We start from the raw sequence: 23,140 nt of genomic DNA on the forward strand, positions 1-23,140 counted from the left end.
ATGTTATTTGGACTTCCAACTTTCTTCAAACCAATTCACCTTCATTTATTTTTTATCTTCCCATCCAAAAACCTAAAATATAATCTAAACTTGAAGATTTGTTAGTAGCTTATCAGCATTCGTGTATACTAATTGAATGAGATGAACTTTTCTATTCCTTTACGTGCTTTTAGTAAGTTTGATTTGAACCAAGTTGGAGTGGATCATTATTTTCGCTTCAAGTTTTATATCAATTTTAATAACACTTATCTAAGGTTAATGTATAAATGAATGAAATTGAAGATTGAAGATCAAAATAGGCAAGGGCAAAACTTGGCCTTAGTAGATGCTTAAACTTGACCTCATTACACTGTTTCATTAGCAAGAGAGAGCTTGTTAGAGACTTCCTTTTTGATCCAAGACATTGCCAACACAGTAGCTCATACACTGGTTATTGATGCTAGGTGGATACAAGAATATCCTTTGGGGGAAACAAGCAAGAAAGCAAAAGTTATGAATTTGATAGAAAAGGCTCAGTAATTACAGCAGTTACTAAGAGAAGATAGTGGTTGAAAGTTTAAGAAGAGGTGAAGCAAAAAAGTAAGGGAAGTACAAAGCCATTTGTTTTGACCACAAACAAAGTTGGCAATTTGAACAGAAATTGAGCAGGTTTATGTTTGATTTGAAACCCAAACTGCAAAGCTAAAAAGAAGCAAAACAACCCTAAAAAGCTGGCGGAGTTTAAGATCAATGATATCATCAAATTTGGCTCTCTTCATTTCTCATGAAACAACACATAGATATAATAAGAGGTCCATTCAAACCAAATATTCAAATTACATTGCCTCATAGATATATAATAAGAGCTCTCACAAACACTCAAATTCAAACCCTAAGCTAATCATAGACCACAGCTACGTTCTTCCATTCCCTGCTGGTTCCTCCTCCACTTTCAAATCTGCTTTATATCTGCAAATACGAACACAATATCAAAACAAGAAAGGTAAAGAAGAAAGGCAAGAGAGGGCATATGATGGAACTAACAAGATAATAAGAGGCGCCATGTTGGAGTGAGTGGAGAGTGAGGCCCCATTCATTAGTGAGAACAGGCTGACCAGAGGAGTGAAGCAGAACAGCTTCATCACCAAAAGCCTCCCGAACATTGAACGCACCAGAACCCACCTCGAACGCCACACCATTGATGAACACTGTTGACTTCCCTACACAGCTTTGACCTAATCCATAAACTTCACCTACACCTGCAAACACACGATCACTCCTTCTCTTCTTTTTTTAAAAAAGAAATATTTTTTTAGTGTAGGTCAAGGGTGCCTCAAAGCCATGCACACGTCCATCCAACACTACACTCATCATAACCCTATTTGTTCATATATCATAAATTTCTCTCAAGTTTACATTTTTATTTACTTTTTGAAACCCCTGTTTGCTTTACGTTTCAACCCATTTCACAAAATCCTTCCTTTTAAGAGATAAACCAAAAAGGAGAGTTACCCAAAAGTCATGCAACCATAATTGACTTAAAAATGGTTAATTTAATAACTTTACCTTGATGAATTGTATGGGAAGGAGGTGGAAGAGTGGTGAGGGCGGTGGAAATAGTGGTTGGTGGAAGAATGTTATCAGTGGAGGGAGTGAAAACAGGATGATAATTCATGAACGGAGGCGGCAACTTCACCGTGATCTTGTCCTCATCCAAATCTTTTTTTGAAGCCTCAGTTGGGTTCATAATCTCACTCAGCAACAGGCTTGTGCAAGGCCCAACAACCCCATCTTCAGGCACTTGCTGCACTACACTACAAAGCTCCGACAAGCAAAACCCTTGACTCAAATTAGAGCTTCCACCGCTGCCACCGCCGCCGGTCTGTGACACCGGGAAGAAAAAGGGTTCAGGCAAGAGCTCGTTGGTGAGTTGTGGAAGGTAGTTCTGGGTCATTGAATTGGAGCTAAAAGTTTTGATGGGTGCTGATATTGGAGAAGATTTGTCGGAAGAAGAAGAGGAAGAACAAGTTGTGGCGGCGGTGATGGTAGCAGTGGCGATGGGAGAAATAGGAGATGGTAAAGGAGCAGTGGTGGTTTGGGAATTGTGATTATTATTGGATTTGGAGTTTTGGATATGGCGGAGTTTGCTTTTGCTTCTTGATTTTCTGTTTTGAAACCAATAAAAAACATTAGCATCACCCACTTGTCCATATTCCTGCAATTGAGCTCTAATTTTTCTAATTTCATCTCTTGGAGGATTCACCATCCCGGAATTGAAAATTGCTTCAAGAATCCGAATTTGTTCTGGTTTTGGATTCCATCTTGGTTTTGGCTCTGGACTCCTCTCTTCACACCCACCAACTGTGGACAAAAAAAACACACACACAAATCAATCAAATTCTAAAACATATGAACAAATAGAACACTAAATGGACCAACAAGAAGAACCTGTAGCATAAGGAGCAGATCTGAGGCAAGTGGCAGTGGAAGAAGAGAGATTTGGGTTGATGTCATGCTGCCATTGGTGATGAGAATTGCAGGGCTTGGACTTGAACATGCTAGGCCAGTGTCTGTTTGAGGAAGCCATGAGGATAAAAAGGAATAATAACACAAACACCAGAATCAATCAAACAAACAAACAAACACAAAGAAAGGCTTTTGGTTGCCTATGATACTCAACTCTGAACACCCTCTTCAACCTAGATGCACCATCTCCACTTTATAGCCTACTCAACTACCCTTTTTTTTTTGTTTTTTAATTAAAAAAAAAAAAAAAAAAAAGAGTCCCATCTCCCTAAGCCAACATTTAATTTGACAACAGAGATGAAAGATATAATTTTTTAAAAACCCCACAACAGGAATCGCCTGTTACAGGGTTTAAAACACAAGTGGATGAATCAAAGAAGGGTTTAGGTCAAAAGAGGAGCAAAAGTACAAACTGAAACCCTTTTTTGCTGAATTTTTAATTAAAAAAAAAAAAAAACAAAAAAAACAAAAAAGTTGCTTTGGATAAGAAGCAAATGGAACAGGGGAGAAAATGGATGTTGGGGGCTAAATTAGAATCTTTCTCAGAGGGTGACAGAGAGAGAAGCGGGTGTTAAAGCCAAAGCTTCGTAACACACAGCTTTATAGAAGTGGGTTGTTCTGATAAGTTTGTATATTATGTATTTTTCAATTGAAGGGTATTAAATAGGGGAGAGGGTAAAGAAATTAAGTGCTGGGATTATTGTAATACAAAAGGTTGTTGCAAAACATAAATAAGGGGTGAGAAGAACAAGAGAAGGGCTTTTTTCAAAGTCAATAGGAATGTGAATTGAAGGTCTGATTTTGATTGGAAGATGAGCATAATGGTGTTTGTGGGTAAGGCGAGTTTTGGATTGACTCGAGGGATTGTTATTTATTCTTCTCTGTTTTTATGTTTTTAATTAACTAACTCTTCACTTACCTTTTTTAGAAAAATAAATAAATTGGTTTCATAAGATTGTTGGCATAGGATGATGAGGGAGTAGGCGTAGTGAAAATCGTACCATTAAGTGAAAGAGAGTTTTCACTACCAAAGCTTGCACGCAACACACACAGTGGCGGAGTGGCAGTTTGCAGAGGTAATAGACAGAGAGAAAGACATTGGATAGAACGCAAAGGAAGAAGGTTATGGGCTATGGGCTATGGGCATGCTTATTAGTATAACATTATTCTTATTACTATTACATGAATGAATTTAATGCAACATCATGGGAGTTTATAATATGACGTAAATTAGAAGGGGAGAACAAAAAGAAAGTTTCGAATTTGTGGGGGAAGATGACGAGATTAAATCCATTCCTGTCTCAAAACCCTAATCTCCACATGTGTTTGAAACCATTTCTGTTTCAACTTCCCATGCAAAAAGGAGGTGGAAATGAATTGGTGTCGCTGCAATTCCGACATGCTAACCTCATCATCCGGTGCCACCCATCTCCCTCCCTTAATATATTAATCTTATCCGATGAACTATGACGATCGATACTCTCGTTTGATAATTATTTAATTTTCTTTTTTTTTTGGTTCGATTTTTTTTTTTTTTTTTTTTTTTGATGGATTGTGAAGATAGATATGGTTTGTTTATTTAGGCATGAATGAATGGCATTGAGAGTGAGAAGTAGTAGTAGGGCAATGAGAGGAGCAGAGGGGGGCCTGGGGGGTGCCTATATTCTGTGACTATGATACCAAATGTGGTGTCAAAACAAAGAATCTCTCCAATTGTTTTTAATTTATTTCGGTTGTTGAACTTCTAAGGTTCGCGTTTTTGGGAATAAGCACTCGTGACTTTTACGGGGTTGTGTGTATGTTTGGGGGGAGACAGAGAGTAAAGTTAGCAGAAACTAAGGACAAAACAATTTTAGGAAGTGGAAGTGGACTTGAATTGGGTACTTAATGGCTTGGGTTTGCCACTTTTTGGTTCAATGTCTGAATCGTACAAAGGCTCCCATTCCCTTGCCCTTCCCCTTCTTTTATTAGCCCCATTTCTACACGTAATGTTGTTTGCCTTTTTCCATCCTTCTTTCATCCTCCCTTCTCAACTCTTCCCTTTGGTTTGCTTGCTTCTTAAATGGAAACCCTTCAGCCCCACCATCAATTTTCCTTCACCTCCAATTTCCTCTGGGTTTGCAACCAAATTTTGATTATTAAGGAAAAGGGGAGTGTGGTGTGGTGTGGTGTGGCTAAGCTGAATTTGCGGCAAACAGAAGGAAGCCAGTAAATGCTAACGTGCATGCACTAAATACACATAACATGCTTTGATTAATTGCTTTTTCTTCACTCCCCATGCTCTTCTTCTTCTTGCTCTTCCTCCTGCACCCTCCCAAACCACCATTACCTATATAAATATAATACCCTTTTACGCCCTAATTAATCTTCTCCATCTTCTACTGGCACTGAAACTTTTGGGACCCAACCCAAACCACCATTACGTGAGAACACCTCTACAACAGCTAACACTTTTTCTTTATAATCACATACCCACCTCTCATTCAATACACTCTTATAAATATTGTTTTATTCCCCTCTTTAATCAATGTGGTATCTCACAATCCACATCCTCACAGGAATACCACTTGATAACTGGTTCTGATATCATTTATAACAGTCCAAACCCACCGTTAACATATATTGTTCTCTTTACACTTTTTCTTAAAAAGGGCTTCCCCTCATGTTGCTATTGATGTGAAATTTTACATACCCATTTCTTTAATTCACTTTTTTTTACGTATAACCTAATAATTAAGACAAATATAAGGTACATTTGCATGTTTGACTAACTTACACATACGTTAGCTATTTTCACGAAATTACTATCTAATCTTACTCCATTTGAGTGTCAGTATATCTAGGATATCAAAGTTTTTGGTAGGCAGTGATGGTTACTTAAATCCATTTGTTCTATGTCATTTATTATTTACGTGACTTTTTCTTATCATTAGGCCAACCCGTAGACATTATGGGACTATTAATGATTTTGTAAGTTCAATACAATCTATTTTCAAGCGTTCGGAAGTTCGAATCTCGACCATAATCTCCAATTTAAAGTAGAAGCCCATTAGAGTAGCCATGGTTAGTTCCGCGACAAAATATACCATTTTCAACCCTCTCTAAATATATCCCAACTATATATCCATCAAACTTTTTTATTCTCTAAAATAAAAAAACAAGCATATTCTAAATGCATTACCAATTAGTATTAATAAAATAAAAATATTTGTATTTTATTATATTGTATGAATTAGAAAAACATAATTATATTATAATAAACAAAAGTGTACGTTAATTAATTATCACCTACCTCCCGTAGACTTTTTATATTATAATATAATATTTATAAAAAAACTCAAAATTATATCCAATTGCTACCATATATATCCGCGCGAATCAAGGAGGCATCACCTTGGGAAATTAAAGGGTAACGATTTTCTATAAATACGTCTTAATTACATTTGCCTTTTTTTTCAAGAAAAAAAAAACCATTAAATTAATGATTAATTCCAAGAAGAAGAGAAAAAAAAAAACAAAAAAAAAACAAGCTACATACATGAAAGAATGCTTGTTGTTGTATTGGGATTATTAATGAAAATTTAAAATAAGAAATATAGTAAAGATAATAATATAATTACTTTTAAATACTATTGTGTAACTGGGCTACCCTTTGAGGCCCAACCCAATTTTCTTATGGGCTCCTCACTAACTAATAAGCCCAAATCCTATGCTCTTTTTTTTTTTTTTTTTTTTTTTTTTTTATCGAATTTGATTCCGATTAATGCTGCCATGAGCGTCGTGGCGTGACAGCGGTGGGTGATGGTTGCGGCGGTGTTTGCGGCGGTAATTTACTACGGTACCGGAGCAGTTCCGAGATTAGGACAGAAATTATGGAAGTGAACCAAAATAAAGTTTAGATTTTTGAGAGATTACATCCAAAATTCTTAGCATGGAAATATATAATATGAAGGGATGGAGCAAGAAAAAAATTAGTGAACAGGGTTACTACAATGGGATTCCACAATGAACCACATTCAATAATTTTTCCCCAGCCATACAGAGAAAGTGATGGAGATGAGCGGTGTGCTTGTTTTTCAAAGCAGAGCACATGTCGTCCTCTGCTTACGAGCCTTCTTCTTCGGTCTTGGAGGCCTCAACGCTACCTTGATAGCCGCATCAAACACATTCTTAACATTCTGCACATAGAAACCAAACCACTGTCAACAACCTCCACTCCATTTTTTACCAATTTTATGGATCAATTATTTACCTTCTGGGTTTTGGAGCTGCATTCTATGTATGTTACTGCCCCGATCATCTTCCTCAATTCCTCGCCCTAATGATCAATCCTTTAGAATAATCCAATCAAGTTTTTGTTTTTATGGTTTTGGTTCTTTACCTGAGCTGTGGTTATGGGAGATGCGCCTGGATGATCCATCAGGTATTGCCTGTCGTCTCGTAGATCTACAGTTTGTTTATCTCGCTATTTTAGTTCATGTTAGATCATCACCGAGTTCAAGTTCATACTCATCTTACCAAGCTTAGTTCCAACCAGAATGATGGGGACGTTTGGAGCGTAATGTTTAAGTTCAGGAATCCACTGCAACAAGACGAATTAGCTTCATGTTATAATAAATTGGGTTTGGAACTTCATGGAAATGGAATCAGAAAGAATTAAATTACCTTCTTGAAGATGTTCTCATAACTGGCTTTGCTGATGAGAGAAAACGCCAGCAAGAAAACATCAGCTCCTCTGTAACTCAGAGGGCGGAGTCTGTTGTAATCTTCCTGTCCTGAATTTCACAACAAAAATTATAAAAACCAAATGAACAGAGAAGAACAATATTGAGTTGATTGGAATTACCAGCGGTGTCCCACAAGCCAAGATTGACAGTGCTGCCATCGACCACCACATTGGCGCTGAAGTTATCAAAAACAGTCGGAACATAATCCTACACAAGACGAACCAAAACAAGAATGAATTGAAAACCCCAAAAGAAAGAAACCCTTTATTGGAAATAGCGAAATTGGAAATGGGTACCGTTGGAAAAGTGTTGCTGGTGTAAGAAATGAGCATACAAGTCTTGCCCACGGCGCCGTCCCCAACAGTGACGCATTTGATGAACCTGGCTGTGCTCATAATTAAGGTGTTTGTTCTGTGAATAACAGACAGAAGTTGATTTATGGAGTAGAATACTCTCTCGAGAGAGAGGGGGGGTTGGTTTTAAACGACATACAATTGTACAAAAAGGTAGGGGACAAATTAAACAGAGAGGAAAAGGTGGGCGTGGGGCTTGAACAAACAAACAAACAAACAAACTCCACCCACTTGAAACTGAAAGGGAATTCATCCAAATCGAAATGATTTGGGTTTCTTTTCCTTGAAGTGGAAGATAGGTGATGGAATTTGGGAAGAGAAAGAAAGTTGTTAGGTCGGGTGGAGGTGGTTAAGTGGGAAATGTAAGAGAGAAGGGTTAATTAGCCAAATGAAATGAAGAACATCAACATCGGAATGCAGAAAGTAGATGGTGGAGTAAAAGGGAACCAGCAGAGAAGCTGATGATAATAGATTGGAATGGGAAAATTGGGTGTTATAAGTAGGTGAAGTTCATCTTTCTGGGCTTCAGCTTTAGCTTTACCAGCTCCGACAAGGCCCATCCGTAGTGTTCTTCCTAACGCACACACCCAATCAGCTTTGGATTTAGCCCAAAACCTGGTACAACTTTTGTGGTTCATTCTTACCTCAATTGTTCTTAGAAATTTTGAAAATTGGAAGCTATGGTATAATGGATATTTATGGATTTGTTTCATTTGGTGGTTTTTATCACCTAATTGACATATCTTTACTAAAATCACTCATTTAATAGGCTTTTTGGTTATGATTTGCTACACTAAGTTTGCATAAACCCTAAAACTGGAGGTCAATAAAAGACGGTGCAAGATACCCTCTCGAGAGAGCTTGGATACTCTACTATCTTCTTCTCAATTTCAGTAGCTGACACATCCAGTTCTCCTAATACTTGTTCTTCAATGATTTTAGTATAGAGGATTAGTGCACTTCAAGATTGATTTGAGTTTAGGAGGATGAGCCATGCCCGATCATATATGTAGTAAAACAATTTGTATTATACTATCCTATAGTCACGGAGCCAATGACTTAAGGTTATTTGATTTAAGCTACATAACATATCCTGGACACTTTTGTTATTTTCGTAAAATATTTGTTCCTACTGCAAATGTCTTCAAAGACAAATACGAACCTTACGAGAAACCATTTTATTTTATTTTTTTCATTTGAAGAGTCCACCTTGAAACTTCTCGAGTCTAACACGTCTAAGTCAAGACAATTTGGAGCATTATAATGAAAAATGCATATAGTTGGTAGTGACAAAAATACTTTTCGACCACCACATTTATGGTCCAAATTTGCAATTTTTTTTTTCATTATCTTTTATAAGAAGCTAGTTTACAAAATGGATGGTAAAGATTAGGGATTAATGATGTCTAATTTGGTCAAAGCACGTGAATGAATTAATGGTCTTGGGAGAGAATCCATATTTTCGTTGTTCGAAAGGGTTTAGGACTCTTCCTCGTGTGGTTGATTTAGTTTCTTTTAATTTTTAATTTTTAATTCTTAACACCAAAATATTGTTCATAATGGTTGAAAAGTCAAAGGTGGTGGGGGACGATCAAATATTAATCCAATCATTAATTACAATCTACAGCTAATTTCAAACATTAACATAAAATTTTACGGAAATAATTCAATATAATCCTTTTTTTTTTTTTTTTTTTTTTTAAATTTAATTGGTTTTTATATTGGAAGATATATAAAAGAGACAGGTTACATAAATGGCAACAAAAATATTAAATAATTATAATATAAATTTAAATTCAGACAGACGTAATCGCACAAGAGGCGTGTCCGCTTGCCTCTCTTCGCGTTTTGGTCGTCAAAGTCAATAAACATTCTCCATCTGTGACATGTTAATTTCCGAAATTGCCCTTTTCTTTTTCCCGAGGGAAAAGCATACATTTTATTTAATTTTATTAAAATTATTCACTTATGTGATATTAGCATTTAATTTAGGGGAATTATTTTGATTTAGTGATATTAATAATAAAAAAAGATTTAAGATTTTTGTTTGAGAAAGTAAGGGCAAAAAAGGAAGTGAGCCACCAACCCAAATGTACAAAAAGCAGTCAATTTGGAAAGGCATTTTCGAGGGAGCTTCGAGTTATTGGCAAGAGAAATAAAATAAGGGAACCGAACCAACTGGGTTTGGTCCTTAGCCACCGAAATCCCTTCTTTCAAATTCGCCTCCATAACATTTAGACCTTTTCACCTCAGCCTTGAGCCAGCCATGGTTTTAGCTTCCCATTCCGATTTGCCTTTTAATGAGAACGATTCTCAAGATATGGTCATTTACCAAGTTCTGAACCAACCCATGTCTTCCCATAACTCTACTACCCTTCCCTCCGCCGACCAGCCCAACACCAACGCCGCCCCTCGCCATCACAATTCCGCTGCTGGAGGCATTGCCAAGAAGCACTACAGAGGAGTCCGCCGACGTCCCTGGGGAAAATACGCAGCCGAGATACGTGACTCCACGCGGCAAGGCGTGCGCGTCTGGCTTGGCACCTTCGCTACCGCTGAGGAGGCTGCTTTGGCTTATGATAGAGCCGCTTTCAATATGAGAGGCCCTAAAGCGCTTCTCAATTTCCCGCCGGAGGTCGTTGCAGCGGCGGCGGCAGCGGAGACGACGACGACGACACCTCCGCCGAGTGGTAGTAGCTCGAGCGCCGTTTCAATGGCGACTTCAAGATCAGAATCAGTTAGAAGAGCTGATGAATAGAAATTGGCTAAAAGTTTGTTATTTTACTTGCTAATTACCGTCGATTGTTTGTTGTTGTTGCTGCTGCTGCTGCTTTTAATGTGTATATTTGAAGTTTTGATTGTTAATTACGGTTTGGAAAGTAGAACAAAAGAACACAAATTTGATTGGAGCTTATGATGTTTTGGTTTAGGAAGATTAAAATTAATGATGGTATTCATAAACAATAATGGATATCACAAATTGAAATATGTTCTTGGGATTTTTTTTCCCCTTTCTGCTGGTCTACTTAGTGACAAAAACCTTGCCGTTGCCAATCAAACTAGATGGATCTTAGACAAGACGATATCATAAAGAAGACATCAAGTTGTCCAAATAATCACTCCCCAAGTCTTGAAACTCGAACACGTCGAAATCATTGTAGAACACGTTGGTCTTTTGCTTCACCGTTGGATGTTCGAATTCCATGTCGTTGAAATTGAGATTATCTTCCCATTCCCTTGTCGTTCGCTTGCCGATGATCGACGAAGTTCCGTGGCTGCCTAATTGCGAGTAAGAAGCAGAGTCGTCATGTCCTTGAAAAGAAGGCATGAGATTATCCAAATGATCAATATTTGTTGACGAATGCATTCCCATAGCTTCAACAACAGTGTCAACAGGGAAATTGAGATGTGCCTTTGGACCTCTAATCCTCAGTGCAGCTTTGTCATAAGCCAATGCAGCTTCCTCAGCTGTATTGAAAGTCCCAAGCCAAACCCGAGCGCCTTTTCGCGACGAATCTCGAATTTCCGCTGCATATTTCCCCCACGGTCGTCTCCTCACACCCCGGTAGTGTTTCGTCGCCACCGCTGTCTCCACTCGTGTACTATCAACAACAAAACCAGAATGATGAACTGGGGAGCTCTCCAAATTGTCATGAAAAGATTGGTGTGTATTGGAAGCAGGGACAATCCCATGAAGAAGCTCCTCCCATGCGTCAGCTCCCATGGATATCCATCTTCCAAGACTTGGTAGCCTTTCAAGAACCTCCATGGATCCATCTCCACAACAAAGACTTGGTAGCTCTGTCCAAGACTTGTTTAATCCAGAACCACCACTTCTTGTTCCTCCTCCATGTCCATCCAATCCATTCTCACCAATAAAATTCGCCCAAACATTCTCCAAGATTGCTTCAGATTTATCCTGTTGGATGATAGCCATCAATACCAATTATAAAAACTCAAAAACACAGATCTCACACGAATTAATGAAGTAAGAGAAGAAGATAAGAGTCATTGGGAACAGAGCTATATAAATAAACCCCCATGTGAAATTAATACACGTCAACTTATGTGCAATCCCACTCCATTCCATCATAAACACAAGGAAACTTGCCCTTCAATCCACTAATCACCTAAATTAACGGCAAAGTAATTGGGGGGTTTTTGATTAATTTAAACCTCCTTCAATTGACTTCTGCAGTTTCCATCTAATCATTGAGTTAGGGTTTATCCTAATTGAAAAGCCCTTCTGGAACTCAAGATTCAGCACATCTTAAACAGAGAAGCAAACCAGAAAGAAAAAAGCTGGATACAACGTGTTTTGGTTTGTGGAACCTCATCATTGGATCTTATTTTCAATGCAAAAATCCCCAAGTTTTTACAAGAACCAGCGTTAGAGATTTCCCTTGACCCCTAATGACGGTGTAACGTAATTTAGAAGGGAATTAAATGCTTTATGTAGCTCTGAAAAAGAGGAGCGTTTGAAATTGGAAGGTGTTTCCTTTAAAATAATGCTATACATTTCTTAACAGAGCAATAAGCGAGTTGACATTATCATTGGGTTTCCCAAACTCCAAGGTACAATTCAAGAACAACAACCCCTTTCAGACTCAGACATTCCTTTTACGGAGAATTTAAAATTTCCAAGACACGTTCTTTATAAATATTCAAAATTGTTGGAGTTGAAAGCATGAACAGAGGAGCCAGGAGGAAGAAAACGGCGGAATATGATTATTACAGATATAATAAAGAAAAGGAATTTAGAGTATTGAGTTCAATGTATAAATTAAGGAAGCAAGACAAGTTATGTAATTTGTTGAAGGAATTGAGCATTTCCTGTGTACCAGCTGACTGACTTTGACATTGTATTGGTGAGCTGAACCCATACATTGGGCGCGTTGAATAAGCAGATGGGTATCAAGTTTCAAACTATGGATATGCAAAAGAATGGAAGAAAACTAGGATAGAATGTCTTGTGCAACAGATTGAATGGCTTTGGCGGCTAAGATTTTGTACATGTTCTGGGAGGGATGAACAGCGTCCCAAAACACGTAGCTTTGTGGGTCACTGCACGTGGTTGAGCCTTTGCATGTCTCGCCAAATTCAACCAATCCCGTCCCGCAGCACCCCTTCGCTGTTTCCCTTAAACCTGTGCCCACATTTCCAAACACACACACACCTTCTAGTTTGAGGCCATACAAAAATTGGAAGGGAACACAAAAATTGAGTATTGTTTGAGTACCGTAGGCGGTGGGGTTATCGACAGCGTCTTGAACAATGGCATAAGCATCGACAAAGCTAGTGAGCAACCCCAAGTTTGCTTCCATAGCTGCCAATTTCAGCTTGATCTTTGCATTGAATGCGTAGGCTGCTCTGTTGAAGGTTGTGGAACATGTCGTGATCTGGTTGGTTATGGTTCTCACAACTGGCATACACCCCAATGGCGGTACTCCCACAACCACTAGCCGTCTAATTCCTAATCTATGCATCACCTGCAACTCACCATGGTTAAGAACATCAACAAAACATTAAATACTGTCAAGGACAGAGGAGAGAGACCTCGACGTTATGCGACATGGAAGACACCAAGAAATTCTGGTATTGATCCAAGCTGAATTCCTTGCGGCGTTGGGGCTCCAAGAAGTAGTTTTCGAGGAAGTCGTTTGTGCCCATGCTGAGGACAACAATGGCGTTTCTGATTATGTTCTCTGCTTTGTCGTGGCCGACCAGTCGGGATAAATGGATTTTGTAGTGCATGAAGTACTCCAACTGCTTTGGAAGTGACAGCACTTTCTGAACAGAGCTTTATAAGTTAGTCGAAAATCGTACAAGGTTGTTAAACGAAATTAAGAACAGAGAAAAGTTGGTGTTTTTGTTTTGTTTACAGATAAGTTGGCGGTGAGATCATCGTAGCCTGAAGAAGCAGAAGCAAAGCTAACGCCATGCAAGAGATCGATTGGCTTCAAAGTTCTGTCCAGAAATGCTGGCACTGTTTCTCCAAATCCCATCGCCTCAGCTGTAATGTTCATTAAAATCATCATTTCAAAAGCTGGGTTCAATAAAAATTGAAACTTGAACGTACGATTTTAAGAAGAAAAAGTTGTTAATAACCAATGAAGTCAGTGGCGAGCCTTCCATCGCAGAACCTCCCAGTTGGGCGAGCATTAAAGAAATCCTTCCCATAAGGAGGGAAATTACTCTTGACGTTCGTGGAAAGAACATTGTTGTTCCCAGGATCAACGCTAGAATCCCCAAACACCAACAAGCTCGTCACATTATACTTGGACGCCAATTTCCTCAACAGCTGCACATTCACCTCTGCAATTTCCTTCCCCTCCATTAATGGCGGACAAAAACCAATCCCCATTATGAATAACAATATCACGGCATTCTTAACCCTCGTCCCCATAATTTCCATCTTCAAGAATCAAGAAAGCTCGCCGTTTTTTTGTATGGTTGTTTTCCTGGGAATTCCCCGCTCGACCCAGTTGTTTAAATAGGGAAAAAGATCAGATCTTGGCTCCTAGACATTACCCGACAATTGGTTGAAGGGAATTTAAGAGCATGGAGAGGAATGGCTTGTAAGTTGGTCGGTCGAAAATGGATGAGCAAGCATGTGCTTGCGTCCTGATTGATTTGTAGCAGAGAATTTAATTTTTAGGTGAGAGTGGATGTGGAAAGCAGTTGAGCTTAATTTATTGAGCCTGCCGTCTATTTTCTTATCTTCATAGCATTGCCAATAATTTCAACATTACATGTATATAGTGCATATGCTTTTTATTTCCTCTCTCTAATCATATTCATCAAATTACATCAATTTTGATGTTTGTATGATTCTATTCAAATCCCTGATTTGTAATTATGGTTTACCTTTTTAGATTGTGGGTTTATTTTGTTACCATTCTTTGGTGTATCATTATATATATAATGTTTCTTCTTCTTCTATTTTGTTTGATTAGTTTTAGCTCCAATATTGGTTTCTGGACATATCCTTTTCAGTGGGCTTGAAGATTACAAGGTAAGAGGAACTGAAGCAACTCCGGGTGCTGTTATATGAACATTATTCTCCATAATAGTATGATATTGTCCACTTTAAGCATAAACTCTCATATCTTTGCTTTTCCTGAACTCACCCCAATGGAGAGAGTATTTTTTATTATAAACTCATGATCATTCCCTAAATTAGCTCAATGTGAAACTTTCATCATTCAACACCTACTTCACCATGTCTTGTTATAAATAATTTGCAGAGAGCAAGAATTTGGTGCTTATTCGAGGTGATATTGTGTTTACAAGTAAGCTCACTGACGTCGGGGCAGAATGGCTTTTGGAGACCACCCAATCCTTCTATCTCGACCATGCCATGTTATGATTTATGTTTTGATATATATATATTTTGTATCAAATACTTGGGGAAGGAAGAAATTATTACAATTATTCTCCTATTTTTTTAATTAAAATTTTATTTATTTCTTTAGAGAGAATGAGAAATATTATTTTTATTCTGTTAATTAATATGCAAATTGTTGAGGATAATGTTATAAAACTCCTGGACACCGCGTTTATAAAAATGGAAACTTTAGAGGTCAAAACGGTGTGTTTTAGAGGGCAGGAGACGCCGTCGTTTAAGTAAGCCGCTACTGAGTATGAGCAGATCAAAAATGTCTCGGACACGGACAGCCCTTTTCCCTGGCTTTTCTCTCAACCCTTCAAAACTCTGAGGCGAACTCTTTCACTTAACCCTTCGAAGCTCTCTGGTTCTTCTTCCCTAAGCTCCTTCTCACACTTTCACTGCCCCATTTCTGCAACTACAAGTTTCCTGCCATTTGTCATTCTTTCAGAATCCGCAGTTTCAGTTTCAAGAGTTAGCGCCAATGAGTGAGCCCTCCGAAGATGTCCAACACATCGACAATCTCTATGAGTTCAGCGAGCGTCTCAACAAAGCGGAGGACAAGTCCCAGGTCTTCTGATCATTTTCACTTTCCTTCTCCTTCTTTAAGAAACTTGAATATGTGGGGCGGGTCTTGATTTTGGGGAGTAACTCTCTTGGCCTTTGTTATAGAATGTGAAAGATTATCAAGGGATTATAGATGCGGCGAAAACGAGTACCAAAGCCAAGCAATTGGCCGCTCAACTCATTCCTAGGTTCTTCAAGTTTTTTCCCACCCTTTCTGGTCCTGCCATCGACGCCCATATTGATCTGATTGAAGAAGAGGAGCTGGCGGTTCGTATATTTTGGACTTCCCAATCCATTTTACTTATCTTTTCTAGCTGCTAAACTTTGTCGAAGAAGGAAGTCATAGAAACAAGGGAATTTAATAGCTTATAATTTCTAAACTTTGTCTGCTTGATTGGTTATTAGGCGTTTCTAGGGCAGTTCTCCGCTCTCGTCGTAATGAATTTTCTATACATTTCTTGAGCTGGTTTTGTTAGGTGCTTTATCGACGTTCTATTTATAAGGTTTCTTCTATTTATATGACTATGCAGATACGAGTTCAGGCAATTCGAGGACTTCCTCTTTTCTGCAAGGATACACCAGAAAACATAGGCAAAATTGTTGACATTCTTGTTCAAATCCTTGCATCGGGTAAATTATTGCTCAGAGATGTAGTCTTATTTAATTTGTTCAAAAGAAAGAAAATAAAAAGAAAAAAAGAAACTATAGTCTTATCCAATCGGAAATCTGATTTTAGTAATCTTTAATGCTTTAGAGGAATTTGTGGAGCGCGATGCTGTCCATAGAGCTCTAATGGCTCTCTTGAGGCAGGATGTTAAAGGTATGTTCTAAATACTATGATCTGATTTTCATTCTTTTTAGAGTACATGAAGATTCGTACACAGTTTAACCTTTGATCAACTATACTATAAGCTAGACCGATGATCTTAGTTTTCAGTAGTACTATTGTGAATTTTCTTCTTCTGTGTTTAAAATGGTGGATTAATGAAGTCTCAGCCTTTTTTCCTTTTTGGATGGCAACTTATGTTCCCTCGTATTAAAATTTTCAAATTAATCGTGAATTAATTACCTAACTCTCTTTTGTTTCATCAATTCACTTATCATCTCATTGTATGTATGTGATGTTGCAGCTTCATTGTCAGCCTTGTTTAAGCATATTGGAAGTGTTGATGAACCAACTACAGATGAAGTTATTCGTGAGAAGGTCCTAAGCTTTATTAGAGATAAGGTTCGGTAGAGATATGAGCAGTGTCATTTGCAGCTATTATTTGTTATTATTTCGTACTTGTTAGTGGATCCCGATCTTCCTTTTTATTTTTAGGTTTTTCCAGTTAAAACTGAACTCTTGAAGCCCCAAGAGGAAATGGAGAGACACATAACAGATTTGATAAAAAAGGTAAACTTGATAAAATGCTTAGTCTATTTAATGCTTTTTTATTCCTTTGGCTGTTAATCCATTCTGAGTTATAAAGCTCAGGTTTGATTTTATTACTCTACTAGAGGATGAGCAAGTAATGTAATTCCGCTTATTTCAGAGTTTAGAAGATGTGACTGGAGCCGAGTTTAGAATGTTTATGGACTTCTTAAAAAGTTTGGGGATATTTGGAGAAAAAGCCCCACCAGAGAGATTGAAGGAACTTATTGGAATCATTGAAGGGCAAGCTGATTTAGATTCTCAGTTCAATGTGAGTAGCTATTGCTTATACTAACATTTTCACAGTTGCGAATTATTAATTGCAAACTAAATATATAGTGATGCATGCAGATTTCTTTGCATTTTCATCCTGCGTCACTCTGTAATAAAATCCTTCCAACTATCACGTGTGCTTAATGCATTGATTTGTTGCATTTATAGATTTTTTATTTATTATTATTTTTTTTTTTAAATATTGGTTCCTAAATTTAGTAGCAGTACAATTTGAGAAATATGTGACATTATTTATGTTTTCCATCCTATGCTTAAACATTCTGGTAGGAGTTTTCATGTTGAGGATGTGTCTAGACAACGCCATTCACCCTATGTATAAAGTGATGTTCAGTTTTAATTCGTTCAGATTGTAAAAACAGATGGTTTCAATAGCAAAGTAGAGGTGAAATAGTTTTAGTTTGATCAGTATCCTTCTTTTGGAAACTTGAAAAGGGTGTGACTTTTTAATTACCAGTTCTGTGTTGGGAAGCTTTATGAATCTTGAGTGTGAAGTTTCACAACCATGAGTCTATTGCAATATTAATTAGATTAATTGCATTTTGGATGGGAAACAATTTCGTTGATGATAATTGTGTTTAGGACTGAAGTGAGAAGCATGTTTCTATTTGAAATATTGGAATAGGAACATGATCTTTTTCTTGCGAATGCTTTGGATACACTACAGTATTTAGTGATTTGCTTTGTCTGAGTTAAAATATTATCTTGCTGGCCACTATCTTGTTACTGAGTTAGTATCAACCTTATTCTTTTTGATATTGGGAATCAAAATTTTCCCCAGTTCTTTTTCATTTTAATTATCCTTCCTATTCGTTACATTCATCAAGTGGCGTTTTAATGCAGGTTTCAGATGCAGATCATATTGATAGGTTGATATCATGCCTTTTTATGGCTGTTCCTTTTGTTGTGGTATGTACATTTTTTACCTTTTATATAAATGAGCGATGATTTCACCATGTTCCCAAATACTTTTGTGAGATCGCTTACCTCTCATGCAATACACAGAGGGGTGCGTCAAGTTGCAAGTTCCTCAGCTATTTGGACAAGCATGTTATTCCAGTTTTAGAGAAGGTAATAATAATTTCGGCATTTCTCTCTCATTAAAATCTACTTTTTTGTAGTAAAAGAACAACAATCTAAAATCCAGGTCTGGTTTATTAGGTAATAATATTTTATTTTTAAGTCCCCTTCCTTATGTTTCTAGTTTTGGCATATGGTCGTTTTTATTTGACTATGCACCATGATTGGCCTAGTGATTATTGCGACGAGTGAAAACGTGAATGAGCTTAAAAGAAATTGGTTCAAACCATGGTGACCATCTTCTTAGGATTTAAAATCTTATGAGCTTCTCTGTCAACCAAAGTAATACCTCTAGGAAGGTGGTTGTCAAATTTTTTTAAAATATGTCAATGAATACTGTTTTAGAATCTGTACGCACAAATTTAACTTTTCATCACGACTCTATTGGCTGAGGTAAGAACACTTCGCTGCTTTGTGGATTTGAAGATTGGACGATATGAAATTTAACATTCTGCTCTAGCAAAAAAAAAAAGGTTTTTCTTTCTTGATATGTTTGCATTCGGGCATATTGCAAGGTTTTGGTGACCATGTGAAAAAAGTTATCAGGATGGGATGGCAATTATATTTTAGGTTTAAAATATCTTTTTCCCCTAACGATATTTAGAAATACTTGCATACGTTTCATATTTCTTTGTGATTTTCATTTGCAGGCAAGAAAGACTTTTTGAACCAACATGTTCTGTTATACTTATTGGTTTTTTTGTCCATCGTAACCATTTTTCTTTTTCAGAAAAAACTAAACAAAATAAGAAACAGCGAAATGACGTAGCTTTTTTTTATAAATAAACCTTCCTGCACATTTACTGGTGCAAGTATGTAGTACTCTTTAATATTAGTTTGCATTGGACCTTTTAACACAGTTGTCGGTTTAGAAATAAAGAATACATGAAGAATAAAGAACTGAGAAAACAATCTTTGAAAGATATAACTGTTCCATCTTTCTTCTCAAGAATGCAGAATAATCGATGCTGAGATCCTGTGGCACTGAGTTTATTTATTTATTTGAGCAGGTGCACTGAGTAATTTATAAATATACATAAATTTATATTTTCCAATTAATTTTTTAACTATATACTTTTAAACGAAAAATAGAACATTTCTTTTCCTTTGAAAGGAAATGTCTTATTATACAATTCAATGGCTGCCTTCCTATTTATAAGAAATCTCCACCATGCAATCTTATTCCTTACTGAAGTTGGTGTCCTGTTAATTAGCCCTATACCGGAAATTTGATCTTCTAATCTTTTGTGCATTCTGCTTTTCAGCTGCCTGAGGAACGCAAGCTGGATTTGCTTAAAGCGCTTGCAGAATTTTCACCATACACCACACCTCAAGATTCACGTCAATTTCTTCCATCCATTGTTCAACTATTGAAGGTTAATCTGCACTCCCCTCTTTTTTAACAATGATTGTAGAGGAGATGTGAGCATATGTTTGGAGTGGACTAGGGATCATTGTTTTCGTAAAGTGTGCCTCTATAGAAAGCCCAGTAAATGGTACTTTGCTTTAAATAGTCGGTTGCCCTCCTGAGGTATGCTCTGTCCCATGGTGCTCCTCAGTACTCAATTTTTTTAACAAAGAAATTAAATAAAATTTTCAAAAACCTTATTTCCGCTAACAATTTCCATACAAAAGTTATAGTTTCTTAAATATTTCATAATCATATTATGAATAATATCATTTTGTTTTTCATATTTAAGCACTTATTGATATTTTTGCACTTAACGCTCAATCCTAGAAGAATTTTGCACTTCAGTACTCTCATGCTCTAAAAAGCTGTGTGAGATAATGTCTCCTATGTTATTTATTTATTTATTTATTTTTTTTTTCCAAGAAACAATTTCATTGATGGTATGAAATTACAAAGAGGGGCAAAACCCCTATTCAAGTGAGTTACAGAAAACCTTTCATTTGAATAAGAGATTTTAAAAAAGAAAAATAAAAAGAAACAAAATTATAGAATGAAAAGAAAAGAAAAGAAAAAAACAAAAACAAAATAGAGCTCCTTATCTTGGAAGATTTTAATCCCTTCCAGTAGAAACCTCTTATGAAATTTCATCTAGGGAACCTTTTTCTCCCTATGGGTTGTCAATAACAAGTACTTTAATAAATTGTCCTTTCCTGCGTGGTGGGGCTACCTGGGATGTATTTTTGTGATCCTCAAGCCTTTCAAGTCATCCCTTTTAGTCCGCTATATCTTTCTTCTTAATGTAACATTGCACTGTATCCTTTATTTATTTAAATGCATGGGATACGGCAGTCTGTATACAGGAATTCATATATGTTTTGTGGACGAAAAATTTGGACTGCCTTTATGTTCTTACCAAATATCAGTTTGTTTGAAAAAATATCTTGCTAAAGCTGTGGACTTTTTTATTTACAGAAGTATATGCCTGGGAGAAAGACAGGAGAAGAGATGAACTTTACTTATGTTGAGTGCTTGTTATACACGTTTCATCATTTGGCTCACAAGGTTAGATATGTGTTTGTGTGTTGTGGTAGAAAATAGTATTATTTGCCCCTGTACTAGTCAGCTAATTATTATGGCTAAATCTTAAGCAAATCATTGGTGTCGCATTCTTATGCTATCTTTGTACTTTTAGGTCCCCAATGCCACAAATAGCTTATGTGGTTACAAGATTGTTACCGGCCAGCCTTCAGATAGATTGGGGGAGGACTTCTCTGATAATTACAAGGATTTTACAGAAAGGTATTCTATTTTTGAGAACTTTATAATTTTTGCTTAAATGCCGTTCCGTTCTTTTTTAAAGGAAAAAAAAAAAATTTTGAAGACTTACTTTTTCCTTTTTCTTGGACGACGAAATGAACTAAACTAATTTAGTTAGTGTGCATTTCCTTCAAAATTTTCTTTCTACCTCTTAATTCCCAACCACTCTCTTCATTATGTAACCATCTCGTGTCTCCATCTTCCAATTCTACTGAGATAAATTTTAATATGAAGTTAATTGAAATTTTCTGATACCTTTGAACTTTTAAAAATATTAGTAATGGAAAGAAAAATGGTGTTAACTTTAGGGACCAAATGATATATTTAGCCTCATTTTCTCAGTGACGATCATGAGATGCTTAATATTGAAAACTCAATTCCATCGGTAAATTTATTAATTAAGTTTGAGTTGTTTGATAGAAACAAGGCTGTACACACTGAGATGCATATAATTATTTCTATGCATAATTCAACCATAGATTACAAATTTACAGAATTCAGACGTACCAAGGAGATTCCTTAGGTCTCTGGAAATCAAGGCTAAAATTTTCGGATTACTGCCCTGCCCTCCGAAGTTGATTGTGGGCATCTCATGCATGCAAACTCTCTTGAATAATGTTTTTTAAGTTGTACTGAAACTTGAAATAATCATTTAAATCCTCTCTTCCACTTTGGTTTCAGTTATTGATCTGATTGTTTTGTCATTGAGTAGTCAGCAGGGTGTTTGTTTTACAGTCTTTTTCATCTTTGACGCCCTGGTCGAACCTCCCCCCTCCGCGTCCCACTATCTATGTTTCTCTTCGGGTTGATGGTTGATCAATTTTCTTCTTAATAATGTCCTATTTGATACTACAGGTTAACTAATATCGAGGAGTTGACTAGAGCTACCATAAAGAAATTAACTCAAGGGATGGATGAACACAACAAGGCAATGGCAGCAGCCAAGTCGGATGAAGCAAAAAGTAACGTTGTGAGTGCTCCTCTCACTCATTAGACCCGTGGTTTTTCAATTCTCTTTGCCACAAGCATGTGATCGTTCTTCTTCTTCTTCTTTTTCTGTAGAAAACCCAACAGCAAAATGCCAAAACTGGCCTGCGGACCTGCAATAATATTTTAGCAATGGCAAAGGTGAGAGAGGACAGTGTGGTTCCCAACTTTGTTTGTGGTATATTTTATATTCGATCCATCTAAACGGATCTTTATTTTTAATTTTTTTTCAGCCCTTGCACGCAAAGGCACCCTCATTTATTGGGGATAACAGCATCAACCTATCTTGGAAGGAAGTAACAAAACCTCCCGTGTCCACTACCACTTCTGCTGCTGGGTAAGTTAGTCATGTCCCTTAGTCTTAGAGACTTTTGGAAGATGAGCTTTTTATGTTTGATATAACGTTTCACTAAAATATGGGATTCTGTGTGCAGAGGAAAACGGCCTGCTATTGCAGCTAATGGATCAAACAATATACCATCAAAGAAAGGTCGTGGATCTGGTGGTTTACAAAACCAGCTTGTTAATAGGGCACTGGAAGGGCTATCTTATGGCGGGGGCCGAGGGATGAGGGGTGGCCGAGGAAGAGGTTGGGGTGGACGGGGAAGAGGTAGAGGTTACCGTTAAAGTTTTGTGTGCAGCTAAATAGTCGGAAAACATGGGAGATTCATGCTGAGAAGAAGGTTCACTGACATCTGCTGAGTAAGTTTTGATATGGAGTTCATATGCGGATGAGTTTGCAGATACATGGTGTAAAATGCTAACGATTGAAGTCTATAAAAGATTGTAAAACAAGATTAGATTGGTTTCAGGCTTTCGGTCATTCCTTCACTATTTAGTGACAGAAACAGCGAGATGCTACCTACTATTATTTGCTCACTGTAATGTATTTTAATCACAACCAACTTTTACTTTAGGATGATTAATGCTTAAATTCAACATTTATTTTCATCTCTCCCCAAACTTAACGTGTTAGTTCAGAATTCAGTTGACTGCTTCTATAGATAAAGCAGAGCGTCCTTAGCTTAGCGTTATAGCACATAAGCCTTCTGAACTTCAAGAATAAGGTAAATTTAGAAAAATATTTGATCAAAACACCCA

At 37.1% G+C, this 23,140-nt stretch overlaps 6 protein-coding genes across 7 annotated transcripts; 2 read left to right on the plus strand and 4 right to left on the minus strand.

The window, feature by feature from the left end:
• Positions 1–733: 733 nt before the first annotated feature.
• Positions 734–2,718, minus strand: LOC111780997 (WUSCHEL-related homeobox 9). 2 transcript variants are annotated; one of them, XM_087119905.1, is made up of 4 exons: positions 2,428–2,718; positions 1,546–2,340; positions 1,024–1,232; positions 734–948 (listed from the first exon to the last, which is right to left on the minus strand). In XM_087119905.1, exons 1-4 carry the CDS (start codon positions 2,564–2,566, stop codon positions 943–945), a joined length of 1,149 nt encoding a protein of 382 aa, XP_086976031.1. In that variant the 5' UTR covers positions 2,567–2,718; the 3' UTR covers positions 734–942. The 2 variants fall into 2 exon arrangements, with proteins under 2 accessions (XP_086976031.1, XP_023517159.2); XM_023661391.2 differs by having other exon boundaries at positions 1,024–1,238; positions 2,428–2,715.
• Positions 2,719–6,384: 3,666 nt separating this feature from the next.
• Positions 6,385–8,031, minus strand: LOC111780999 (rac-like GTP-binding protein RAC13). The gene is made up of 7 exons (XM_023661393.2): positions 7,529–8,031; positions 7,352–7,439; positions 7,171–7,280; positions 7,024–7,087; positions 6,887–6,951; positions 6,758–6,823; positions 6,385–6,683 (listed from the first exon to the last, which is right to left on the minus strand). Exons 1-7 carry the CDS (start codon positions 7,625–7,627, stop codon positions 6,582–6,584), a joined length of 594 nt encoding a protein of 197 aa, XP_023517161.1. The 5' UTR covers positions 7,628–8,031; the 3' UTR covers positions 6,385–6,581.
• Positions 8,032–9,711: 1,680 nt separating this feature from the next.
• Positions 9,712–10,504, plus strand: LOC111781000 (pathogenesis-related genes transcriptional activator PTI5). The gene has a single exon (XM_023661394.2). It carries the CDS (start codon positions 9,852–9,854, stop codon positions 10,341–10,343), a length of 492 nt encoding a protein of 163 aa, XP_023517162.2. The 5' UTR covers positions 9,712–9,851; the 3' UTR covers positions 10,344–10,504.
• Positions 10,505–10,598: 94 nt separating this feature from the next.
• LOC111780998 (ethylene-responsive transcription factor ERF091-like) lies at positions 10,599–12,138 on the minus strand. Its single transcript, XM_023661392.2, has one exon. It carries the CDS (start codon positions 11,520–11,522, stop codon positions 10,671–10,673), a length of 852 nt encoding a protein of 283 aa, XP_023517160.2. The 5' UTR covers positions 11,523–12,138; the 3' UTR covers positions 10,599–10,670.
• A 154-nt stretch (positions 12,139–12,292) lies between these two features.
• On the minus strand, positions 12,293–14,232 carry LOC111781203 (GDSL-like Lipase/Acylhydrolase superfamily protein). Its single transcript, XM_023661674.2, has 5 exons — positions 13,694–14,232; positions 13,468–13,598; positions 13,142–13,375; positions 12,825–13,074; positions 12,293–12,731 (listed from the first exon to the last, which is right to left on the minus strand). The coding sequence occupies exons 1-5, from the start codon at positions 13,998–14,000 to the stop codon at positions 12,541–12,543; spliced, it is 1,113 nt and encodes a 370-aa protein (XP_023517442.2). The 5' UTR covers positions 14,001–14,232; the 3' UTR covers positions 12,293–12,540.
• Positions 14,233–15,202: 970 nt separating this feature from the next.
• Positions 15,203–22,990, plus strand: LOC111781835 (apoptosis inhibitor 5-like protein API5). The gene is made up of 16 exons (XM_023662547.2): positions 15,203–15,543; positions 15,645–15,806; positions 16,070–16,169; positions 16,294–16,359; positions 16,670–16,767; positions 16,861–16,935; positions 17,075–17,224; positions 18,088–18,153; positions 18,250–18,315; positions 19,590–19,700; positions 20,708–20,797; positions 20,928–21,034; positions 21,908–22,022; positions 22,115–22,180; positions 22,273–22,376; positions 22,474–22,990. The coding sequence occupies exons 1-16, from the start codon at positions 15,457–15,459 to the stop codon at positions 22,664–22,666; spliced, it is 1,656 nt and encodes a 551-aa protein (XP_023518315.2). The 5' UTR covers positions 15,203–15,456; the 3' UTR covers positions 22,667–22,990.
• Positions 22,991–23,140: the final 150 nt, after the last annotated feature.

Source organism: Cucurbita pepo, chromosome 19 (assembly GCF_057944985.1).
Source record: "Cucurbita pepo subsp. pepo isolate OVF chromosome 19, ASM5794498v1, whole genome shotgun sequence".
Lineage (NCBI taxonomy): Eukaryota > Viridiplantae > Streptophyta > Magnoliopsida > Cucurbitales > Cucurbitaceae > Cucurbita > Cucurbita pepo.

Excerpts from the sequence above, each read along its gene's own strand:
- LOC111781203 (XM_023661674.2), bottom strand. The coding sequence starts at position 14,000 with ATGGAAATTATGGGGACGAGGGTTAAGAATGCCGTGATATTGTTATTC. Across the intron at positions 13,599-13,693 it reads GCTCGCCACTGACTTCATTG|CTGAGGCGATGGGATTTGGA; the intron begins GTTATTAACAAC and ends TGAACATTACAG. Across the intron at positions 13,376-13,467 it reads ATCTCACCGCCAACTTATCT|AAAGTGCTGTCACTTCCAAA; the intron begins GTAAACAAAACA and ends AGCTCTGTTCAG.
- LOC111781000 (XM_023661394.2), top strand. The coding sequence starts at position 9,852 with ATGGTTTTAGCTTCCCATTCCGATTTGCCTTTTAATGAGAACGATTCT.
- LOC111780999 (XM_023661393.2), bottom strand. The coding sequence starts at position 7,627 with ATGAGCACAGCCAGGTTCATCAAATGCGTCACTGTTGGGGACGGCGCC. Across the intron at positions 7,440-7,528 it reads CCAGCAACACTTTTCCAACG|GATTATGTTCCGACTGTTTT; the intron begins GTACCCATTTCC and ends CGTCTTGTGTAG. Across the intron at positions 6,824-6,886 it reads CTCCCATAACCACAGCTCAG|GGCGAGGAATTGAGGAAGAT; the intron begins GTAAAGAACCAA and ends ATTGATCATTAG.
- LOC111780998 (XM_023661392.2), bottom strand. The coding sequence starts at position 11,522 with ATGGCTATCATCCAACAGGATAAATCTGAAGCAATCTTGGAGAATGTT.
- LOC111781835 (XM_023662547.2), top strand. The coding sequence starts at position 15,457 with ATGAGTGAGCCCTCCGAAGATGTCCAACACATCGACAATCTCTATGAG. Across the intron at positions 16,360-16,669 it reads CTTGAGGCAGGATGTTAAAG|CTTCATTGTCAGCCTTGTTT; the intron begins GTATGTTCTAAA and ends GTGATGTTGCAG. Across the intron at positions 18,154-18,249 it reads TGGCTGTTCCTTTTGTTGTG|AGGGGTGCGTCAAGTTGCAA; the intron begins GTATGTACATTT and ends TGCAATACACAG.
- LOC111780997 (XM_023661391.2), bottom strand. The coding sequence starts at position 2,566 with ATGGCTTCCTCAAACAGACACTGGCCTAGCATGTTCAAGTCCAAGCCC. Across the intron at positions 2,341-2,427 it reads ATCTGCTCCTTATGCTACAG|TTGGTGGGTGTGAAGAGAGG; the intron begins GTTCTTCTTGTT and ends TTTTGTCCACAG. Across the intron at positions 1,239-1,545 it reads TTCCCATACAATTCATCAAG|GTGTAGGTGAAGTTTATGGA; the intron begins GTAAAGTTATTA and ends GTGTGTTTGCAG.